Source organism: Salmo salar, chromosome 01 (assembly GCF_965601325.2).
Source record: "Salmo salar chromosome 01, fSalSal1, whole genome shotgun sequence".
Lineage (NCBI taxonomy): Eukaryota > Metazoa > Chordata > Actinopteri > Salmoniformes > Salmonidae > Salmo > Salmo salar.
The window spans coordinates 26,640,036-26,661,535 of NC_138291.1; the positions used below are offsets into that span (position 1 = coordinate 26,640,036).

At 45.1% G+C, this 21,500-nt stretch overlaps 1 protein-coding gene across 1 annotated transcript in view; it reads left to right on the top strand.

The window, feature by feature from the left end:
• Window positions 1–21,500, top strand: part of LOC106587081 (ryanodine receptor 3) — a 100,672-nt gene that overhangs the window by 1,262 nt on the left and 77,910 nt on the right. Inside the window, exons 2-10 of the mRNA XM_082972939.1 lie at window positions 14,816–14,890; window positions 15,111–15,189; window positions 15,859–15,971; window positions 17,033–17,132; window positions 17,236–17,329; window positions 18,846–18,920; window positions 19,503–19,659; window positions 20,473–20,637; window positions 21,306–21,427. Coding sequence (XP_082829065.1) covers window positions 14,816–14,890; window positions 15,111–15,189; window positions 15,859–15,971; window positions 17,033–17,132; window positions 17,236–17,329; window positions 18,846–18,920; window positions 19,503–19,659; window positions 20,473–20,637; window positions 21,306–21,427 — 980 coding nt within the window. The remainder of the gene's footprint in view (window positions 1–14,815; window positions 14,891–15,110; window positions 15,190–15,858; window positions 15,972–17,032; window positions 17,133–17,235; window positions 17,330–18,845; window positions 18,921–19,502; window positions 19,660–20,472; window positions 20,638–21,305; window positions 21,428–21,500) is intronic.

Here is a 21,500-nt window from a genome sequence, read left to right on the forward strand (position 1 = left end):
TATGGCAAGGTTCAACTACAAAGACCAGGGAGCTTTCTGAAAGCCTCAAAGAAGGGCAGTGATTGGTAGATGAGTGACAATAACAAATCAGACATTGAATCTCTTTAAGCATGGTCAAGGTAATAATCATGCTGTTGATAATGTATTAAACCACCCAGATACATCAAAAGTGGTCCCTCTTAACTGAGCTGCAGGACAGGAAGGAAACTGCTCAGGGATGTGACCATGAAGACAATGGTGATTTTAAAACAGCTATGGAGTTCAATGGCTGTGATGGGAGAAAACTGAGGATGGATCAACAACATTGTAGTGACTCCACAATAGTAACCTAAATGACAAAGTGAAAGGAAGAATACAAATATACCGAATTAAAATGTTCCAAAACATGCATGCTGTATGCAAATCAAAATCAAATAAAATGTTATTTGTCACATACACATGTTTAGCAGACGTTATTGCAGGTGTAGCGAAATGCTTGTGTTTCTAGCTCCAACAGTGCAGTAATATCTAACAAGTAATATCTAGTAATATCTAACAATACACACAATCTAGTAAAGGAATGGAATTAAGAATATATAAATATTTGGACGAGCAATGTCAGAGCGGCATAGACTAAGATACAGTAGAATAGGATACAATACAGTATATACATATGAGATGAGTAATGCAACATATGTAAAAATTATTAAAGTGACCTAGTGTTTAATTTGTTAAAGTGGCCAGTGATTTCAAGTCTATGTATATGGGGCAGCAGCCTCTAATGTGCTAGTGATGGCTATTTAACAGTCTGAAGGACTTGAGATAGAAGCTGTTTTTCAGTCTCTCGGTCCCAGCTTTGATGCACCTGTACTGACCTCGCCTTCTGGATGATAGCGGGGTGAACAGGCAGTGGCTTGGGTGGCTGTTGTCCTTGATGATCTTTTTGGCCTTCCTGTGACATCGGGTGCTGAAGGTGTCCTGGAGGGCAGGTAGTTTGCCCCTGATGATACGTTGGGCAGACCTTACCACCCTCTGGAGAGCCCTGCCATTGCTGGCGGTGCAGTTGCCGTACCAGGCGGTGATACATCCCGACAGGATGCTCTCAATTGTGCATATGTAAAAGTTTGTGAGGGTTTTAGGTGCCAACCCAAATTTCTTCAGCCTCCTGAGGTTGAAGAGGCGCTGTTGCGCCTTCTTCACCACACTGTGTGGGTGGACCATTTCAGTTTGTCAGTGATGTGTACGCCAAGGAACTTGAAGCCTTCCACCTTCTCCACTGTGGTCCTGTCGATGTGGATAGGGGGGTGCTCCCTCTGCTGTTTCCTGAAGTCCACGATCAGCTCCTTTCTTTTGTTGACGTTGGGTGAGAGGTTATTTTCCTGGCACCACACTCCGAGGGCCCTCACCTCCTCCCTGTAGGCTGTCTCGTCATTGTTGGTAATCAGGCCTACCACTGTTGTGTCGTCTGCAAACTTGATGATTGAGTTAGAGGTATGCGTGGCCACGCAGTCATGAATGAAGAGGGAGTACAGGAGGGGGCTGAGCACGCATCCTTGTGGGGCCTCAGGGCTGAGGATCAGCAAAGTGGAGGTGTTGTTTCCTACCTTCACCACGTGGGGGCGGCCCTTCACCAACTACTTCTCAGATAGAGTTCAGTGAGTCAAATCGGAGGGCCTGTTTTCCGGACCTCTGGCAGTCTCTATGGGGGTGCCACAGGGTTCAATTCTCGGGACGATTATCTTCTCTGTATACATCAATGATGTCGCTCTTGCTGCTGGTGATTCTCTGATCCACCCCTATGCAGACGACACAATTCAGTATACTTCTGGTCCTTCTTTGGACACTGTAACTAAAATAGCCTCCAACACTACTCAACAAATTGATGCAGTCTATCACAGTGCCATCCGTTTTGTCACCAAAGCCCCATATATTACCCACCACTGCGACCTGTAACCTTTCGTTGGCTGGCCATGGCTTCATACTCGTCGCCAAACCCACTGGCTCCAGGTCATCTACCAGTCGAGCTTCCAGTCGAAGCTCGCATCCGCTACAAGACCATGGTGCTTGCCTACGGAGCTGTGAGGGGAACGGCACCTCCGTACCTTCAGGCTCTGATCAGGCCCTACACCCAAACAAGGGCACTCCGTTCATCCACCTCTGGCCTGCTCGCCTCCCTACCTCTGAGGAAGCACAGTTCCCGCTCAGCCCAGTCAAAACTGTTCGCTGCTCTGGCACCCCAATGGTGGAACAAGCTCCCTCACGACGCCAGGACAGCGGAGTCAATCACCACCTTCCGGAGACACCTGAAACCCCACCTCTTCAAGGAATACCTGGGATAGGATAAAGTAATCCTTCTAACCCCCCCCTTAAAAGATTTAGATGCACTATTGTAAAGTGGCTGTTCCACTGGATATTATAGGTGAATGCACCAATTTGTAAGTCGCTCTGGATAAGAGCGTCTGCTAAATGACTAAAATGTAAAATGTAAATGTAAGTCTCTGCTAGGTAAAGCCCCGCCTTATCTCAGCTCACTGGTCACCATAGCAGCACCCACCCGTAGCACCCGCTCCAGCAAGTATATCTCACTGGTCATCCCCAATGCCAACTCCTCCTTTGGCCGCCTTTCCTTCCAGTTCTCTGCTGCAAATGAACTGCAAAAATCACTGAAGCTGGAGACTCTTATCTCCCTCACTAGCTTTAAGCACCAGCTGTCAGTGCAGCTCACAGATCACTGCACCTGTGAGGGTGTAAATAGCCCATCCAACTACCTCATCCCCATACTGTATTTATTTATTTATCTTGCTCCTTTGCACCCCAGTATCTCTACTTGCACATTCATCTTCTGCACATCTACCATTCCAGTGTTTAATTGCTATATTGTAATTACTCCGCCACCGTGGCCTATTTATTGCCTTACCTACTTAACTTACCTCATTTGCACTCATTGTATATAGACTTTTCTTTTTTTCTACTGTATTATTGACTGTATGTTTGTTTATTCCATCTGTAACTCTGTTGTTGTATGTGTCGAACTGCTGTGCTTTATCTTGGCCAGGTCGCAGTTGTAAATGAGAACTTGTTCTCAACTAGCCTACCTGGTTAAATAAAGGTGAAATTAAAAAAATTAAGAAAAAGGTAAGAAAATTGAAGTGGGTCTAGGGTGTCAGGTAAGGTAGAGGTGATATGATCCTTAACTAGTCTCTCATAGCACTTCATGATGACATAAGTGAGTGCTACGGGGTGATTTAGTTCAGTTACTTTCGCTTTCTTGGGTACAGTAACAATGATGGACATCTTGAAGCATGTGGGGACAACAAACTGGGATAGGGAGAAATGGAATATGTCCGTAAACACTCCAGCCAGCTGGTCTGCGCATGCTCTGAGAACCCAGCTAGAGATACCGTCTTTGGCCGGCAGCCTTGCGAGGGTTAACACGCTAAAATGTCTTACTCACGTTGGCCACGGAGAAGGAGAGCCCATAGTCCTTTGTAGCGGGCCGCGTCGGTGGCACTGTGGTATCCTCAAAGTGGGCAAAGAAGGTGTTTAGCTTGTCCGGAAGCAAGACGTTGGTGTCCGCAACGTGGCTGGCTTTCCCTTTGTAGTCCGTGATTGTCTGTAGACCCTGTCACATATGTCTCGTGTTTGAGCCGTTGAATTGCGACTCCACTTTGTCTCTATACTGACGTTTTGCCTGTTTGATTGCCTTACGGAGGGAATAACTACACTGTTTGTATTTTGCCATATTTCCAGTCACCTTGTAATGGTTAAATGCGATGGTTTGCGTTTTCAGTTTTGCGCGACGGCATCAATCTAGCCACGGTTTCTGGTTAGGGTAGGTTTTAATAGTCACAGTGGGTACAACATCTCTTACACACAGCCTGATTAACTCAGTCACTGTATTAGTATTGGTCTATGCTGTTCTCGGAGGCTACCCGGAACATATCCCAGTCCGGGTGATCAAAACAATCTTGAAGCATGGATTCCGATTGGTCAGACCAGCATTGAATAGTCCTTGGCACGGGTAATTCCTGTTTGAGTTTCTGCCAATAGGAAGGAAGGAGAACGTTTTTGTCATGATTAGATTTGCCAAAGGGAGGGCAGGGGAGGGCCTTGTAGGCATCCCGGAAGTTGATATGTGTTGATAAAACTTTGGTAACCTTTTCCTCAAATTTACATTGTTAAAATCCCCAGCTACAATAAATGTGGCCTCAGGATAAGTTTGCATAAAGTCCAGTGAAGTTCTTTGAGGGCTGTCGTGGTATTTGATTGTGAGGTATTCTAGGACGGGTGAACAGAAGGACTTGAGTTCCTGTATGTTATCACAATCACACTATGAGTAGTTAATCATGAAACATACACCTCCGCTCTTCTTCTTCCCGGAGAGATATTTATTCCTGTCTGCACGATGAACTGAGAACCCAACTGGCTGAATGGACTCAGACAGTATATCCCGAGAGAGCCATGTTTCAATGAAACAGAGTATGGTACAATCTCTGATGTCTTTCTGGAAGAAAATATTTGCCCTGAGCTCATCAACTTTATTATCCAGAGACTGAACATTAGCAAGTAATATACTCGGAAGCGGTGGGTGGTGTGGGCGCCTCCTGAGTCGGAATAAAAGTCTGCTTCGAGTTCAAGTTTTGGAACAGCCTCTGGGATCAGTTCAATTGCCCTGGGGGATACGAACAAAGGATCTGATTAGGGAAGGTTATATTCCTGATCGTAATGCTGGTAATGCTGGTGAGTTACTGCTGCTCTGATATCCAAAAGTTATTCCCGGCTGTATGTAATAACACAAACAAATTCCTGGGCTAATATTGTAAGAAATAACACATAAAAAAACTACATACTGTAAAGTGCCCTAAGAGCTCAAAGCATGGCAACCCTATCCGTCGTCGCCATTACTGCCAACAAGGCACTAAAGTAATACTGCAAATAAACACGGCAAAGGAATAGACTTTTGGCCGAAATGCAAACCCTTATGTTTGGGCAAATCCAACACATCACTGAGTAACTGCCTCCTTATTTTCAATCATGGTTGTGGCTGCATCATGCTATGGGTATGCTTGACATTGGCAAAGACTGTGGAGTTTTTCAGGATAATAAGAAACAAGATTGAGCTAAGCACGAGCAAAATTATGGAGGAAAACCTGCTTAAGTCTGCTTTACACCAGACAATGGGAGAGGAATTCACCATTCACCAGGATAATAACAAAAGCACTAGGCCAAATTTACACTGGCGTGCTTAACAAAGAAGACAGTGAATGTTCCTGAGTGGCCAAGTTAGTGTTAACTTAAATCTGCTTAAAAATCTATGGCAAGACTTGAAAATAGCTGTCTAGCCATGATCCCCAACACCTTGACAGAGCATGAAGCATTTTGAAAAGGACAATCCAGGTGTGCAAAGCTCTTAGAGACTTAACCAAGGAGACTCACAGCTGTCATCGCATAACCTATATATACATTTACATTTTAGTCATTTAGCAGACGCTCTTATCCAGAGCGACTTACAGTAGTGAGTGCATACATTTCATGCATTTTGTTTTTTTTGTACTGGCCCCCCGTGGGAATTGAACCCACAACCCTGGCATTGCAAACACCATGCTCTACCAACTGAGCCACATACAAAAGTATGTGGACAAACCTCCAAATGAATGGATTCGGCTATTTCAGCCACACCCGTTGCTGACTGGTGTATAAAATTGAGCACACAGTCATGCAATCTCCATAAACAGACATTGCCAGTAGAATGGCCTTATTGAAGAGCTCAGTGACTTTCAATGTGGCACCTTTCTAACAAGTACGTTTTTCTAATTTCTGCTCTGTTAGACCTGCTCCGGTCAACTTTAAGTGCTGTTATTGTGAAATGGAAATGTCTAGGAGCAACAGCAGGTCAGCCACAAAGTGGTAGGCCACACAAGCTCACAGAACGAGACTGCCTAGTGCTGAAGCGCGAATCAAATATAAATCATCTGTCCTCGGTTGCAACACTTACTACTGAGTTCCAAACTGCCTCTGGAAGCAAAGTCAGCACAATAACTGTTTGTTGGGAGCCTCATGAAATGGGTTTCTATGGCCGAGCAGTCGCACACAAGCCTAAGATCACCATTCGCAATACCAAGCGTCGGCTGGAGTGGTGTAAAGCTCGCCGCCATTGGACTCTGGAGGGGTGAAAACACGTTCTCTGGAGTGTTGGATCATGCTTCACCATCTGGAAGTCTAACAGGACAAATCTTGGTTTGGCGGATGCCAGGAGAACGCCACCTGCCCCAATGCATAGTGCCAACTGTAAAGTTTGGTGGAGGAGGAATAATGGTCTGGGGCTGTTTTTCATTGGTTCGGGCTCGGCCCTTTAGTTCCAGTGAAGGGAAATCTTAATGCTACAGCATACAATGATATTCTACACGATTCTGTGCTTCCAACTTTGTGGCAACAGTTTGGGAAGGCCCTATCCTGTTTCAGCATGACAATGTCCCCGTGCACGAAGTGAGGTCCATACAGAAATGGTTTGTCGAGATCGTTGTGGAAGAACTTGGCATGCCTGCACAGAGCCCTGACCTCAACCCCATTGAACACCTTTGGGATGAATTGGAACGCCAACTTTGAGCCAGGCCTAATCACCCACATCAGTGCCGGACCTCAGTAATGCTCTTGTGGCTGAATGGAAGCAAGTCCCCACAGCAATGTTCCAACATCTAGTGGAAAGCCTTCCCAGAAGAATGGAGGATGTTATAGCAGCAATGGGGAAACCAACTCCATATTAATGCCCATGATTTTGGAATGAGATGTTCGACGAGTAGGTGTCCACATACTTTTGGTAATGTCATGGACGTCGTAAGGATTGGACCAAGGCGCAGCGGGTAAAGTGCTCATCTTCTTAATTTATTAAAGAACACTCAAAACAAAATAAACAAACGACGATAACAGTTCCATAAGGCTCCCAGGCTATACAAAAAATAACTACCCACAAAACACAAGTGAAAACAAACCCAACTAAATATGGCCTCCAATTAGAGACAATGACAACCAGCTGTCTCTAATTGGAGGTCATTGCCAAAAACCCAACATGGAAATAGAAAACTAGATATACACATAGAAATAGAAAATATAGAACATAAACCAAAAACACCGAAACACACAAAATAAACACCCCCTGCCATGCCCTGACCAAACTACAATGACAAATAACCCCTTTTACTGGTCAGGACGTGACAGGTAATGTAGTGTATATTCACTCAGGGGGGGTGAATACTTATCTAATCAAGGTATATTAGTGTTTTATTTTTCATTAATCAAACAAATATATAGATTTATTTAGTATTTTGAGTAATCATTGACAAAAAAATGACAATTAAATCAATTTTAATCCCACTTTGTAACACAATAAAATGTGAATAAATCCTACGGGGTGAACACTTATTATACCAACTCTATATACAAAGGATGAAAGACCTACTTCCTCCACAACCCCCCCCCCCCCACACTTTGTTTTTACACTGCTGCTACTCAATGTTTATTATCTATGCATAGTCACTTTACAAATTACCTCAATTAACCTGTACCCCCACACATTGACTCGGTACCGGTACCCCCTGTATATAGCCTCATTGTTATTTCTTGTGTTACCTATTGATTGATAAAAAAAATGTTTTGTAAATATTTTATTTACTCTATTTCTTGAACTGCATTGTTGGTTAAGGGCTTGTAAGTAAGCATTTTACAGTAAGGTCTACAGCTGTTGTATTCTGCGCATGTGACAAATACGATTTGATTTGAAACACAGCACGACCAAGTTGCTCTCTCCATGCTCCTCTAGCAGGGAACATCCTAAACCGTGCCTGTCCTAAAATGTCATGTTTCATGTTTCAGAGGAAGGAGCGGGGCAGATATGAACATATGCTAATTTCTCATCCATTGTACTGTAGTATGACATTGCACTTTTTCCAGGTTGCAGTGGTTTACTGATCTCATTTATGCACTTTCCTGAAATTAATATGCGGGATTGTTGTAGTTCATTACCAGATGCAGCAAGTTGTATTTTAGTACATTATTAATCCAATAGATAAGAGTATATTGTAAGAGTAGAGAGAGCGAGGAAGTGTAATTACTAGATCATTTATCATCTTATTGTTCTGTTGTCAGTCGTTCTCTAATGTATTCTAATAGACAGATAATGCATTTCTGATACTGATAATGATCTTATTCGATGCAATCTTCTTTGTTAAAAGTAACATTGCAAACATTGTCTTTTGCTTTCATTGATCAGCTGTGAAAGATCTGTACTGTTTGCATTGCTATGTTCATCCATTGTGTTCTGTTAATCTCTCTACCTGTTAGCCTCAAGGCAAGGACCGATGGGTATGTTCACCATTCATTCCATTCTCCTCTCCTGTCACCTCTCTAATGCATTGCTGTTTAGTCATGCTAGCAGCCTGTGCTCCCATTTTCATGTCTCCTAGGGATACGATAGTCCCTTCAGTGAAGCAAATAGGTTCCCCACAGAATGCTAGTGTTTTTTTATATGAAAACATGAATGCGTATGCAGCTAAAATGACTGCCTTTATGGATTTATTTGGTTAAACAAGTGAATCAATTGTGTCACAGCACTTAGCAACATGACAAAGACAAATGGATAGTATAGAGTATAGACTTCGTTCAACTGTTACTGCTCACATTTCTCCCGGCCAAAGAGAACATTCTACACCTATCCTGAATTAACATCAGATCAATGTCAGTCTTCATTCATTCCTTAGGGGATTTAGAGTTATGTTTTGAAGTCCAGGATCATTGAATATTACCAACAAATGATTACCTGTTCACACATTCTACACCTCAAATCAAATTGTATTGTTCACATACACATGGTTAGCAGATGTTATTACGAGTGTAGCGAAATGCTTATGCTTCTAGATCCGACAGTGCAGCAGTATCTAACAGTATTCTAACAATTCCACAACAAAACCTAATACACACAATCTAGTAAAGGAATGGGATAAGAATATATACGTGTATAATATATGGATGAGCAGTGACAGAGCGGCTTAAATGCAATAGATAGTAAAGAATAGATAGTGAAGGATACAGTGGCATTATTAAAGTGACTAGTGTTCCACTTATTAAAGTGGCCAATGCTATCAAGTCTGTAGGTAGGCAGCCGCCTCTCTGTGCTACTGGTGGCTGTTTAACAATCTGATGGCCTTGAGATGGAAGCTGTTTCTCAATCTCTCCCAGCTTTGATGCACCTGTACTGACCTCGCCTTCTGGATGGAAGCGGGGTGAACAGGTAGTGGCTCAGGTGGTTATTGTCCTTGATTATCTTTTTTGCCTTCCTGTGACATCGGGTGTTGTAGGTGTCCTGGAGGGTGATGCGTTGTGCAGACCGCACCACCCTCTGGAGAGACCTGCGGTTGAGGGCGGATCAGTTGCCGTACCAGTCAGTGATACAGCCTGACAGGATGCTCTCAATTGTGTACCTGTAAAAGTTAGTGAGGGTTTTCGGTGACAAGCCCAATTTTTTCAGCCTCCTGAGGTTGAAGAGGCATTTTTGCACCTTCTTCACCACACTGTCTGTGTGCATGGACCATTTCAGTGATATGTACACCAAGGAACTTTTCACCTTCTCTACTGCTGTTCCATCGATGTGGATATGGGGGTGCTCCCTTTGCTGTTTCCTGAAGTCCACGATCATCTCTTTTGTTTCGCTGACATTGAGTGAGAGATTATTTTCCTGACACCACACTCCGAGGGCCCTCACCTCCTCCCTGTATGCTGTCTCGTCATTGTTGCTAATCAAACCTACCACTTTGGTGTCGTCTGCAAACTTGATGATTGAATTGGAGGTGTGCATGGGTGAACCGGGAGTACAGGAGGGGGCTGAGTACACACCCTTGTGGGGCCCCAGTGTTGAGGATCAGAGGAGTAGAGATGTTGTTTCCTACCTTCACCACCTGGGGGCAGCCCGTCAGGAAGTCCAGGACCCAATTGCACAGGGTGGGGTCGAGACCCAGGGTCTCAAGCTTAATGATGAGTTTTGAGTGTTTTATGGTGTTGAATGCTGAGCAGTGGTCAATGAACAGCATTCTTACTTAGGTATTCCAAATGTTCAGATGGGATAGGGCAGTGTGCAGTGTGATGGCGATTGCATGGTCTGTGGACCTATTGGGGCGGTAAGCAAATTGGAGTGGGTCTAGGGTGACAGGTAAGGTAGAGGTGATATGATCCTTGACTAGTCTCTCAAAGTACTTCATGATGACAGAAGTGAGTGCTACGGGGTGATAGTCATTTAGTTCATTTACCTTAGCTTTCTTGGGAACAGGAACAATGGTGGCCATCTTGAAACATGTGGGGACAGCAGACTGGGATAGGGATTGATTGAATATGTCCGTAAACACACCAGCCAGCTGGTCTGCGCATGCTCTGAGGACGCGGCTAGGGATGCCGTCTGGGCCGGCAGCCTTGCGAGGGTTAACACGTTGAAATATTTTACTCACGTCGGCCACGGAGAAGGAGAGCTCACGGTCTTTGGTAGCGGGCCGCGTCGGTGGCACTGTATTGTCCTCAAAGTACACAAAGAAGTTGTTTAATTTGTCTGGAAGCAAGACTTCGATGTCCGCGACGGGGCTGGTTTTCTTTTTGTAATCAGTGTTTGCCTGTAGACCATGTCACATACGTCTCGTGTTTGAGCCATTGAATTGCGACTCCACTGTGTCTCTATCCTGACGCTTTGCTTGTTTGATTGCCTTGCGGAGGGAATAACTACACAGTTTGTATTCGGCCATGTTTCCAGTTGCCTTGCCATGATTAAATGCGGTGGTTCGTGCTTTCAGTTTTATGCGAATGCTGCCATCAATCCACGGTTTCTGGTAAGGGAGGGTTTTAATAGTCACAGTGGGTACTCCTATACACTTCCTTATAAACTTGAACACCGAGTCAGTGTATACGTTAATGTTATTGTCTGAGGCTACCCGGAACATATCCCAGTCCATGTGATCGAAGCAATCTTGAAGCGTGGAATCGGATTGGTCAAACCAGCGTTGGGTAGACCTAAGCACGGGCGCTTCCTGTTTTAGTTTCTGCCAATAGGAGGGGAGGAACAAGATGGAGTCAGATTTGCCAAAAGGAGGGTGGGGGAGGGCCTTGTATGCGTCGCGGAAGTTAGAGTAGCAATGGTCGAGCGTGTTACTCGCTCGAGTACTGCAATCGGTATGCTAATAGAATTTAGGTAGCCTTGTTCTCAAATTAGCTTTGTTGAAAGACCCAGCTACAATAAATGCGGCCATATGGTTTCCACTTTGCATTAAATCCAGTGAAGTTCCTTGATGGCTGTCTTGGTATCTGCTTGCGGGGGATATACACAGCTGTGACGATAACTGAGGAGAGTTCTCTTCGGAGATAATACGGTCGGCAATTGATTGTGAGGAATTCTTGGTCAGGTGAACAAAAGGACTTGAGTTCTTGTATGTTGTTACAATTACACCATGAGTCGTTAATCATAAAACATACACCCCCGCCCTTCTTACCGGAGAGATGTTTATTCCTGTTGGCGCGATGCACTGAAAATCCTGTTGTCTGTATGGACTCCGTCAGCATGTCCCCAGCTAGCCATGTTTCCATGAAACAGAGTATGTTACAATCCCGGATATCTCTTTGGAAAGCAACTCTTGCCCTGATTTCATCGACTTTGTTAACTAGGGACTGGACATTAGCGAGTAATATACTCAGAAGCGGTGGGTGGTCCGAAGCCTCACTAGAAGACCACTCCGGCACCCTCTCCTCCGGCGGCGTTGTTTTGGGTCGGCCTCTGGAATCAGTTCAAATGCCCTGGGAGGTGCAGACAAAGGATCCGCTTTGGGAAAGTCGTATTCCTGGTCGTAGTGCTGGTTGTGCTGGTAAGTTAACGTCTCTCTGATATCCAATAGTTCTTCCCGGCTGTATGTAATAACACTTAAGGTTTTCTGGGCTAACAATGTAAGAAATAATACATAAAAAAACAAATACTGCACAGTTTTCTAAGGACTAGAAGCGAAGCTGCCATCTCTATCGGCACCAACCAACTTAAGACATACAATAGTGCCTACATTACATGTATTATAAATCCAGAAGTCAGTGCACTGACATTTAGAAGGATAAAAAAAACATTCTTATATTTGTGAAGTGAAGCAATCCCTAGACAGGCTGCCAGTCTGTTTCTGCTTTAGCTAACTCGTTGTTGCCTTGCCAAACTTATAATAATCTATTAAGAATTTCCATAATTTGATAGGTGGAGCTTCATACTAGTTGAGTTCAAAGATAAATGGACTTGTCAAAGCTGCAGCCTAGTGACCACACTGGACTCCCAATGTAGGGGAATTAACTAATCAAGCCCCATTGGTTCTGCCACAGCTGTGTGAACTGGAAAAGCTCTTTGGCAAGAGATCATGCAAAGCACAGGCAGACTGGACCTTCATGAGAGCTTAATGTCCCTTTAAAACTTAGTGAGACATTTTCAAGTGAAACTGCTTGTTTGCGGTAGCTAAGCTGCTTTCTAGGTGCCACTCTCACCGCTCTTGCATTTCCACTTGTGTATTAACTTAACATGACCTGCTAGACTAGTTCAACATAACCAAAGGGAAGGCCATGGGTTAACCAGTCTTTATGTCCGATTGTAATCATACAGTGTACTCTAATCACTGTTTGTCCTTGATGGACTATCCTCTCTCTAAGGAATGATGTGGAGACTGATTCAGATCTGGTCTGGATAAAACGTTTTAACACTACAGTATGTTACGTCTCTGTAAATTCTCTCTCCTCACATGTGTCTTTTTTCAATAACCCTTAGCTCTCCACTCCTCTATTCCTGCTCTGAAATGTCAACGGAGGAAACACTAATGGTAGTTGAATGCTGTATGTCATGTTTCAGGCATCAATAGACTGTGGTTGAGCTGATGAGCTACAATGAGGGTATCGACTCACAGAAGGAAGAACGTATTCATTTATTCAGCTGGTCTCAACTTATATACAGGGGTTCCTCAAAGTGGAATAGGGTCTTATTAATGGTATTTTTGGACTAATATTGTGTTTGTTTGAGGGGTATCAGTCTCATAGATCTTGTAAACGGTGAAAACACAATGCTCAGAAAACCATTAAGTCAGCTACCAAACATCCATTTAGCACCATTTCAGCTAGTGACCCCAAATTGAGTTTGGAGTGAAGCTGTTCTAACTCATCCAAATAGAGTGCTGAACACACTTGTGATTTTATCACTTTGTTGACATGGTTTTGTATCAAAGTTCAAACAATCAGAGTCAGTGACTGAAGTGTCCAGGGTAAGGCAGGGTGAGGATTATACCCTCTGGCAGGGCGACGTGTGCAGCGGTATTTCAGTGCCACCTCTTTGTTCCAGTCTGCCGCTGTCCCCCTGGTGGCTGCTGGGTGAACGCAGTGGGGTGACGTGCTGCTAAAGGTCACACTTCTTCAATTGATGTCAGCATGTCATATCCCGGCAACAGCTGTGGGGGTGAAATCGGTTTTCCCCCCGTCTTTGATCATCCTTTCCCCTTCTGGGCCAGTGGGACAGGGACACTAGGGACAGTAGGGACACTAGGGACAGTAGGGACACTATGGACACCAGGGACACTAGGAACACTAGGGACACTAGGGACACTAGGGATAGGGGAATCTGAGCCTGCCATAGCTTTGGATGGTGTGAGGTTAGGATAAGAAATGTTAAGAGCTGGTGTAGTTTTCTCAGGTTGTGTTAGGGTGAATGCAGCTGGATATGCCTGAGGCCTATTACTCTCTCCCACAGGAAGTAGAATAGCCTGGCATGGTGCTGGTACTGCTGCAGTATATATAATCCATGGCAACTGCATTGAACTGGAGACTATTGCCTTAGCAAATAGCAGCGTAGATAGATTGTTACACGGTTTGTTTGGACGAAGATACACTGGCATGCAAAATCAAGTACGATTCAAATAAAGTCTTGCACAGCACGTCACCATCTGTGAATGACCGACAAGGACTATACACAGTTTACTGTGGATAGGACAGACAGAGACCAACTCAGACATTTTTTTTAAACTTACAGCACATTCTCAGTAATGTAAATCTCTCTTATCTTACTGCTCCATAGAGGCTCATAAGAAAGGTGAGTAACACAATATTGCCTGCAAAAAGTAGGGACAGGTTTGCAAGCAGAGCCCAAGTCCGTGACGTCACATCACTCTTACCCCTATGCATCTCCTCAAACCACTGTGGAACCAGAGTGGAACCAGAGTGGAACCCGTTTGTGTCTTTCCTTCCTAGCTCTCTCTAATATCACAAACCAGAGCCTTCTTACTGTAACAAAAAGTCTCTGTTACCGACTCATTAGAGGCAGAGAGCTCTCGCTCTCTCTCTCACCTCCCATTCCCTTCACCTGTAGTGATGTGATGATGATGATCTGTATTCTGCTCCATGGATACAGGAAGCAGGTGTCTCCCCCGAGTGACACATCTGACTGCATGCCTTCAGTATTGTGTTGTGGACAGCAGGACAGTGGTCCAAGAGGAGAGGACAGGCTGACAGGGGCAGGCTGGGTTAGTCTGTGGCCCCTGCCTTGTGTGAGGTCACCCCTGCCTTATGTGAGGTCATCATCATGCACCAGAGTCTTGATTCTCCCACTATGATGCAGATAGATGCAGATAAAGAGAGAGAGGAGATTGAGAGAGAGAAGAGTGAGAGAGTGAGAGAGAGAGAGAAAAGGAGAGAGAGAGAGAGAGAAAGGGAGAGAGAGAGAGAGAGAAAAGGACAGAGAGAGAGTGGCCACAGGGGACATTCTGTCTGACAGTGTGTGATGGGTGGTGTGCTGTCTCCGCAGGCGGCCCAGGGGGGCGGACACAGGACACTTCTGTATGGACACGCTATCCTCCTGAGGCACTCCTTCAGCGCTATGGTGAGAGTACACCACACACACTCACTCATCCATTATCCAAGGAAAATGTATTGTTTTCTCATTACTCCATGTGTTACTGTTTCATAGTTACAACAGTTTATCTGAATATTTGTTGCATGTCCTAGTGACATTTGTTCCAGTTCTGAATGTGACACCGGAATTGTGTGCCTCTTTTGATCAGCTCTTTTATGTTGTTTTGATGTCTATCTATCCGTTCCAGTATCTGACCTGTTTAAAGACATCAAGGTCACAGACAGATAAGCTGTCCTTTGATGTGGGGCTGCAGGAGGACTCAACAGGTAAAATCTTCCGCTCTATCTGTCTCTACTCTCACTATCACACCTTCACTCTCTTAGCTGGGATTCTGATTGGGACTGACTCATGGGATTTCACCTGCCCCAGTGTTCATTTCAGATTCTCCTAAGCGCTGCACTAAAAGAGGGACTTTTGCGGTTCAGATACTGTTAAAAATATACCACCTTAACAGAGATTTTGTGTCAAGTCATTTATTCTGTAGGATATCTCTGAAAACATTCCAAGCAGACTGAAATAAATGTCTTAGATGTGCTCTTTGTCACGATGTCGAGGCTCAGCTCGTTTGTCTCATAGAGATGTAAAAGATGGTGTGGCTGTCCACGTATTGGAAAGCTGGTTGCTATGGTGCTTGCATGTTGATGAGTGTGAGTGGGCATATATTAGTGTTTGTGTGAATACATTTGTGTGTCAAATCTAATTTGTGTGTGTGTGTGTGTGTGTGTGTGTGTGTGTGTGTGTGTGTGTGTGTGTGTGTGTGTGTGTGTGTGTGTGTGTGTGTGTGTGTGTGTCTGTGTCTGTGTGTGTGTGTGTGTGTGTGTGTTGCTTTCACCATTGTAATCTGAGTCTCAATCACCTGTGTATGTAGATCATAGAGTTGTAATCGACATTGTGCAGGCAGGTGTCCCCATCAGTGTCTCTCTATGCTCCTGCAGGTGAAGCCTGTTGGTGGACCATCCATCCTGCCTCCAAACAGAGGTCAGAGGGCGAGAAGGTGCGCATCGGTGATGACCTCATCCTCGTCAGCGTGTCATCAGAACGATACCTTGTCAGTACTCCCTCAGTCTATAAACATCTTATTAAGAGTAGTTTATATGATAGGCTATTATATGTTTCCAGACCCATTACACAGAACCATTATGCCATTCAATCCAGTAGGATGAGCCATGAATTGTAGATCTCGGACTGAAGGTGTCACCCTCCCACTCAGCTCCCTCTGTCCAGTAAAGAAGACGAGATATTGGGGACAGGAAGCTAAGAATGAGCAGGAGGCTACGTACAGAGAGCTGGGAGGGAGAGAGCAACACTGTCAAACTGAACACCTACTATACCCTATCTTACTCTGTCCCCTATCCCAACTTTCCTACACTGTGTGGCCTGGCAAACCCTGTTCCTCATCAGGCCCATCTATGACCATCTCCCAGACCCTTCTGTTATTCCACTGTGTGGACCTCAGGGCCTTGGCATGCTGTTCCTGGAAAATATCTCCAGCATGATGCAGGGAGAGTGTAACAACAGCCAGCCCAGCCAAGCCCATGTTTATGGGAATTAAGCAGGGATACGGCAGCATTCACTGGGCTAGAGGCCCACTTTCATGTGACTGTTACTGCCACAGCTCCTCTCTGTGCTGCTGTCACCAGCGAGATGCTACCTCTAACCAGGCCTACAGCACCTTCAGGACTAGGGCTGGAGAGTTCCTCTGCGACACTCTGCTGCAGAAATGTCCCATGCACGGGCACGCCCACATGCACGCCTGAACCCACACACACATACACGCACATGCACACACACATACAGACATACACACATACACACACATACAGACACACACACATACACACACGCAGCCCTCTAGAAACTGGCAGTCCCAAGTTCACAGTGCTGTTGTCTCTCCAGTGCCAGCTTCTCTCCAGGTTGATGAATGACTCTAAATCTACTGCAGCAATAGCTTGCATGCATGGACAACCCTCTGAGTTGTAGCCTGGCTCAATGCCTTGAATCAAACTGTGTATTTGACATGGCTCCTGCAGTATAGGCCAACGGTAGTTTATGTCCCGTAATGTAGTTATTGATGGTGTGTGTAACATAATGTTTCTCTGTCCCCACCAGCACCTGTCCATCTCCAATGGCAACATCCAGGTGGACGCGTCCTTCATGCAGACTCTGTGGAATGTCCACCCCACCTGCTCAGGCAGCAACGTGGAGGAGGGTATGTCCAACTGTTAGTTTAGTTTCACTGCTAAACTGGCTTATAATGTTGTTTGAAATGTATGGGCATCAATTAAAGGTGCTGTTAATCCATCCTCCAATAGGTTATCTGCTGGGTGGCCATGTGTTGCGTCTGTTCCACGGTCATGATGAAGTTCTGACCATCCCAGGTTCCGACCAGAGTGATGAGCAACAGAGGTAAGTCACACAACTGGGAAACAGCTGTAAGACTAAACACGATGAGTCTTCAGGAGTTAAAGAGCGGCTGCCTTTAAAAAGCAGCTGATCCCTTTGAAAAACGGCCTATGTGGGATCGCTATGAGTCAAACAGTTATTCTGGTGTCAAAATGTACTACAAAGTCTAAATAGGATCATTTTGGTCATCAAGTCAGTCTCGTTTAAAACGGAGTTTGGCACATCCTTGCGTCACAACGGGTAAATGAAGGTTGGGTTTTGATTAGACGATGTCCGTTTGTCCACTAACATGGGGTGACAAACTGTGGTGATTGCTCTCTATCCAATAGCATAGACAGTGCGACAGACCTGCTCAAGCAGCTCCGACTGTTTACATAAGACACGTCGCATTTTTTTTTTTAACTTGAGAAATACCCCACTAAACACCTTAGTTTGATGTAAAATTGCCCAACTAAAACATCCTCGGAAAAAGGTCAAAATGATCTTAGATTCTTTCTGGGGATTATGAGGAAGTGAAATAAATATGCGTCCGTGTCTACTGTGTCTCATGGGAAACAAACATCATTAACCAAATGTGGAATTGGTCAGGAAACACTCCTCCAAGACTGAGATCAACTTTTTCTAATGAGCAACAGAAAAACACATGTGCCAATTGGCATGTTAAGTGTCTCTTTAAGGAATTAGTTTTTGCCTTAGTCTTTTGTGAAAGTGGCCTGAAATCAAACTTGGTGGACCTGGCTGACTCTGGCTGAGTTTGTTTTGAATTCCCTGTGGGTCCAACAGGTTGGTGTCACTACTCAGTCTGACACTGGGTCTCAGGAGCAGGAAAAATGGCCGCCCTGCTATCTATAGTCGCACAGCGCTAGCGCTGACAGCCAGCAAGGTAGCAGAGGGATATGGCACACAAGGCCTCAAGTGGGTCGAGACAACAGTAGCAGAAGCTCACAGCAACGTTAACATAGCCAATCACCGAAGACGTGTGAGATGACCCTTCATCTTCCTCCCAGTCAAACAGTCTATTTTTAGGACGGTGTGTGTGGGGCAATAATTCGCTGAGGATTATATATTGGTTGTCAGTTTTGGCTTTGCCTTTAGTCCTGTCCTTGAAATTGAATAGAGGAAGCATTTTTTTAAAGACGCTAAATTTCAGGAGGTCTATCAAACCTAGTCCAAACTGTCACCAAGGGCTATGAAAGATTCCTTTTATCTTTGGAGCCAGTCACCCATATCAGTGATAGACAGTGTTGCTCTCAGTCTCTGTTGGTTATGTGGGTGGCCTCGATGAAAGATGTGCTCTGTTGCCGGGAGGGTAAATAGTAAGGTTCATCTGAGGTCCCAGTCTGAGTATTACCTCCTGTGAGCTGATATCACTATGACTGTAGGGAATAAAGCAGTCAGAGATGGTATCCTGCTAAAGTCATAAAACATGACTTTAGGACCATTATGAGCCTGTGGCAGTTCTAATAAAACGTTGCAGAGATCCAGACATGTCAACCTCATGCTCCTCTCGTGTCCCCAGGATAGTGAACTATGAGACGGGGAATGCAGGAGCCAAGGCCAGGTCTCTGTGGAGGCTAGAGCCTCTGAGAATCAGGTGAGTTCAGCTCTTTTTATCCTCTCTGTCTTATCTCTATGTGTTCTCTCTCTCTCCCTCCCTCTTTCCCTTTCCCTCTGATCTGTCTCTCTCTCCCTCTCTCCCTCTTTCTGTCTCTCTCTCCCTCCCTCTCTCCCTCTGATCTGTCTCTCTCTTTCCGTCTCTCTCTCTCTCCCTCCCTCCCTCCCTCTCTCCCTCTGATCTGTCTATCTCTTTCCGTCTCTCTCTTCCCCCCTCTCTCTCTCCCTCCCTCTCTCCATCTCTTTGTCTCTCTCTTCCCCCCTCCCTCTCTCTTCCTCCCTCCCTCTCTCTCCCTCCCTCTGCTCTGATTCACCTTGATATTTCAAGATGCTTTGAGTCATTTAGACCTTTTGACCCCAACTATTTGTAGTCTTTCAAAGATTCCTTTCCTCTCCTGCACTTTCAGATCTGGAATGTGTCATCCATGTGTCAACTGCTATTTTGTTTTGATCTGAGAAACCGGTCAATGTCTAGTCATAAGAATATTACTGTAAGTGCGTAATTAGTCATTTTTGTTGTTGATATAATTCTGTGTGTATGTGTGTGTGTTCCCCTGGACAGCTGGAGTGGGAGTCACATTCCCTGGGGCCAGCCCTTCCGTCTCCGCCACCTCACCACGGGGCACTACCTGTCCCTGACGGAGGAGAGGGGGGTGGTGCTGCAGGACCGGGAGAAGTCTGACACATCCTCCACTGCCTTCTGCTTTAGAGCCTCCAAGGTCAGAGAGCAGGACCAGCTCACACACACACTTCTCAAACTTTGCCTTTCCATCACAGTCAAGGACTTAGCCGCACACTCACTTACTGAGAGGATATTACAGTCCTAGGAACAATTCTAAAGACTTTCAAATGAATTGCTCCCACTCTCCTTGCGTTATTAAGCACATTAAAGCCATGCCATACAGGTTATTTAGCTGAAGTTGCTCTCTATAAATGTATGGACCTGCGGCACCATACCATTCTGGACTAGGGTATTTAAGTCTGCTCTTGGTAATGGTGCTTTCAGACGTAGCTAGTGATCGGAAGCTATTAGTGACCTCTTCGCAATTAGTGACCTCTTCACTATGGATCAATAGCATGGTGTAATCCACCATTTCACTGAGGCAGTTTATCATAGGTTTAATACACTATACATTATCCATTGTGTCTGTTCTTAATGGGGAACAAATGCATAGTAATGCATGAGGGCTTGCCTGTGGCCATCCTCTATTGCTCAGTGATATAGGCTATACACATTGAATGCTCTCTTCCTATCTCTTCCTCCCTCTGTCTCTCTCTATTAGGCTAGCCGTCATAGCGTGTGTAATTACAAGTTGTATTATGGAAAGCTGTCAGTGCTCCTTCAGTCCTTGACCAGCCTGATCCAGATCTGTCATCATCTTTAAATGGCTTTTCTTAGATCAAGGTCCCTCAACACCTGCTGCTTAGCATAATAACATGTGATTTGAATAAAACTGTATAACGTATTGAAGCCTGGCTTGGAGACTTTGTGTGACGTCTTGATCTTGTTTTGGATTCTTCCTTCCCTCTAGGAAAAGCTGGAGTCGAGTCCAAAGCGGGACATCGAGGGCATGGGGATGGCAGAGATTAAGTATGGGGACTCAATCTGCTTCGTCATGCATGTGGCTACAGGACTCTGGCTGTCCTACCAGGCGCCTGATGTAAAATCATCTCGCCTGGGCCCTCTCAAGAGACGGGTGAGACACCAATGCACTGCTTTGTTTGTCAGCTGTTTATGCTACAGCCATGACTTTTTAAAATCTCTAGTTGAGAACTGTTATGGTGTGACTATTCCACTAGCAGTGATAAAAAGAATCCCATTGAAAAAACAATTGACCAGAAAGTAGCACATGCAATAAATATCATTAAAAAATTCCTAGAGCAGATGAGGATTCTCTTGCTGATTTTCTAGTTGATAGGTTTGAGATAAGTGTATTACACTGATAGTGCTTTTCCTGTGACTAAATCAAACCCTGTGGCTGTAATGAATGAGATGTGAGAGGAGTGTATCTGACAGTCCCTGGACTCCACAGATACAGAGCCTAATAGCCTGTAGTGTCAGCAGCACCTGCGTTACAGACAAGCCATGCTCATCTCTGCTAATGGCTGGAAATTGCTCCCTCTCCTCTCTCCCTCCCTCTTTCCTTCCTCTCTTTCGCTCTCTTTTTTCTTTCTTTTTCTTGGTCTTTTTTCTCTCTCCTTTCTATCTATCACACTCTATCCCCCCTCTCTCTCCCTCCCTTACCTACCCCCTTTTCTCTCTCTTTCTCTGTCTCTCCCCGCTCTCTATCTCTCCCTCCCCTAACCCCTCCTTCTCTCTCTCTCTCTCTCTCTCTCTCTCTCTCTCTCTCTCTCTCTCTTCCAGGCTTTCCTCCACTCTGAGGGTCATATGGATGATGGGCTGACCTTGCAGCGGTGTCAGCACGAAGAGTCCCGTGCTGCTCGCATCATCCGTAACACCACCCGCCTCTTCAGTCACTTCATCAGGTAGCACCACTATCACCGTTACACCACTATCACCGCTACACCTAATATAACTGCTACACCACTATCACCGCTA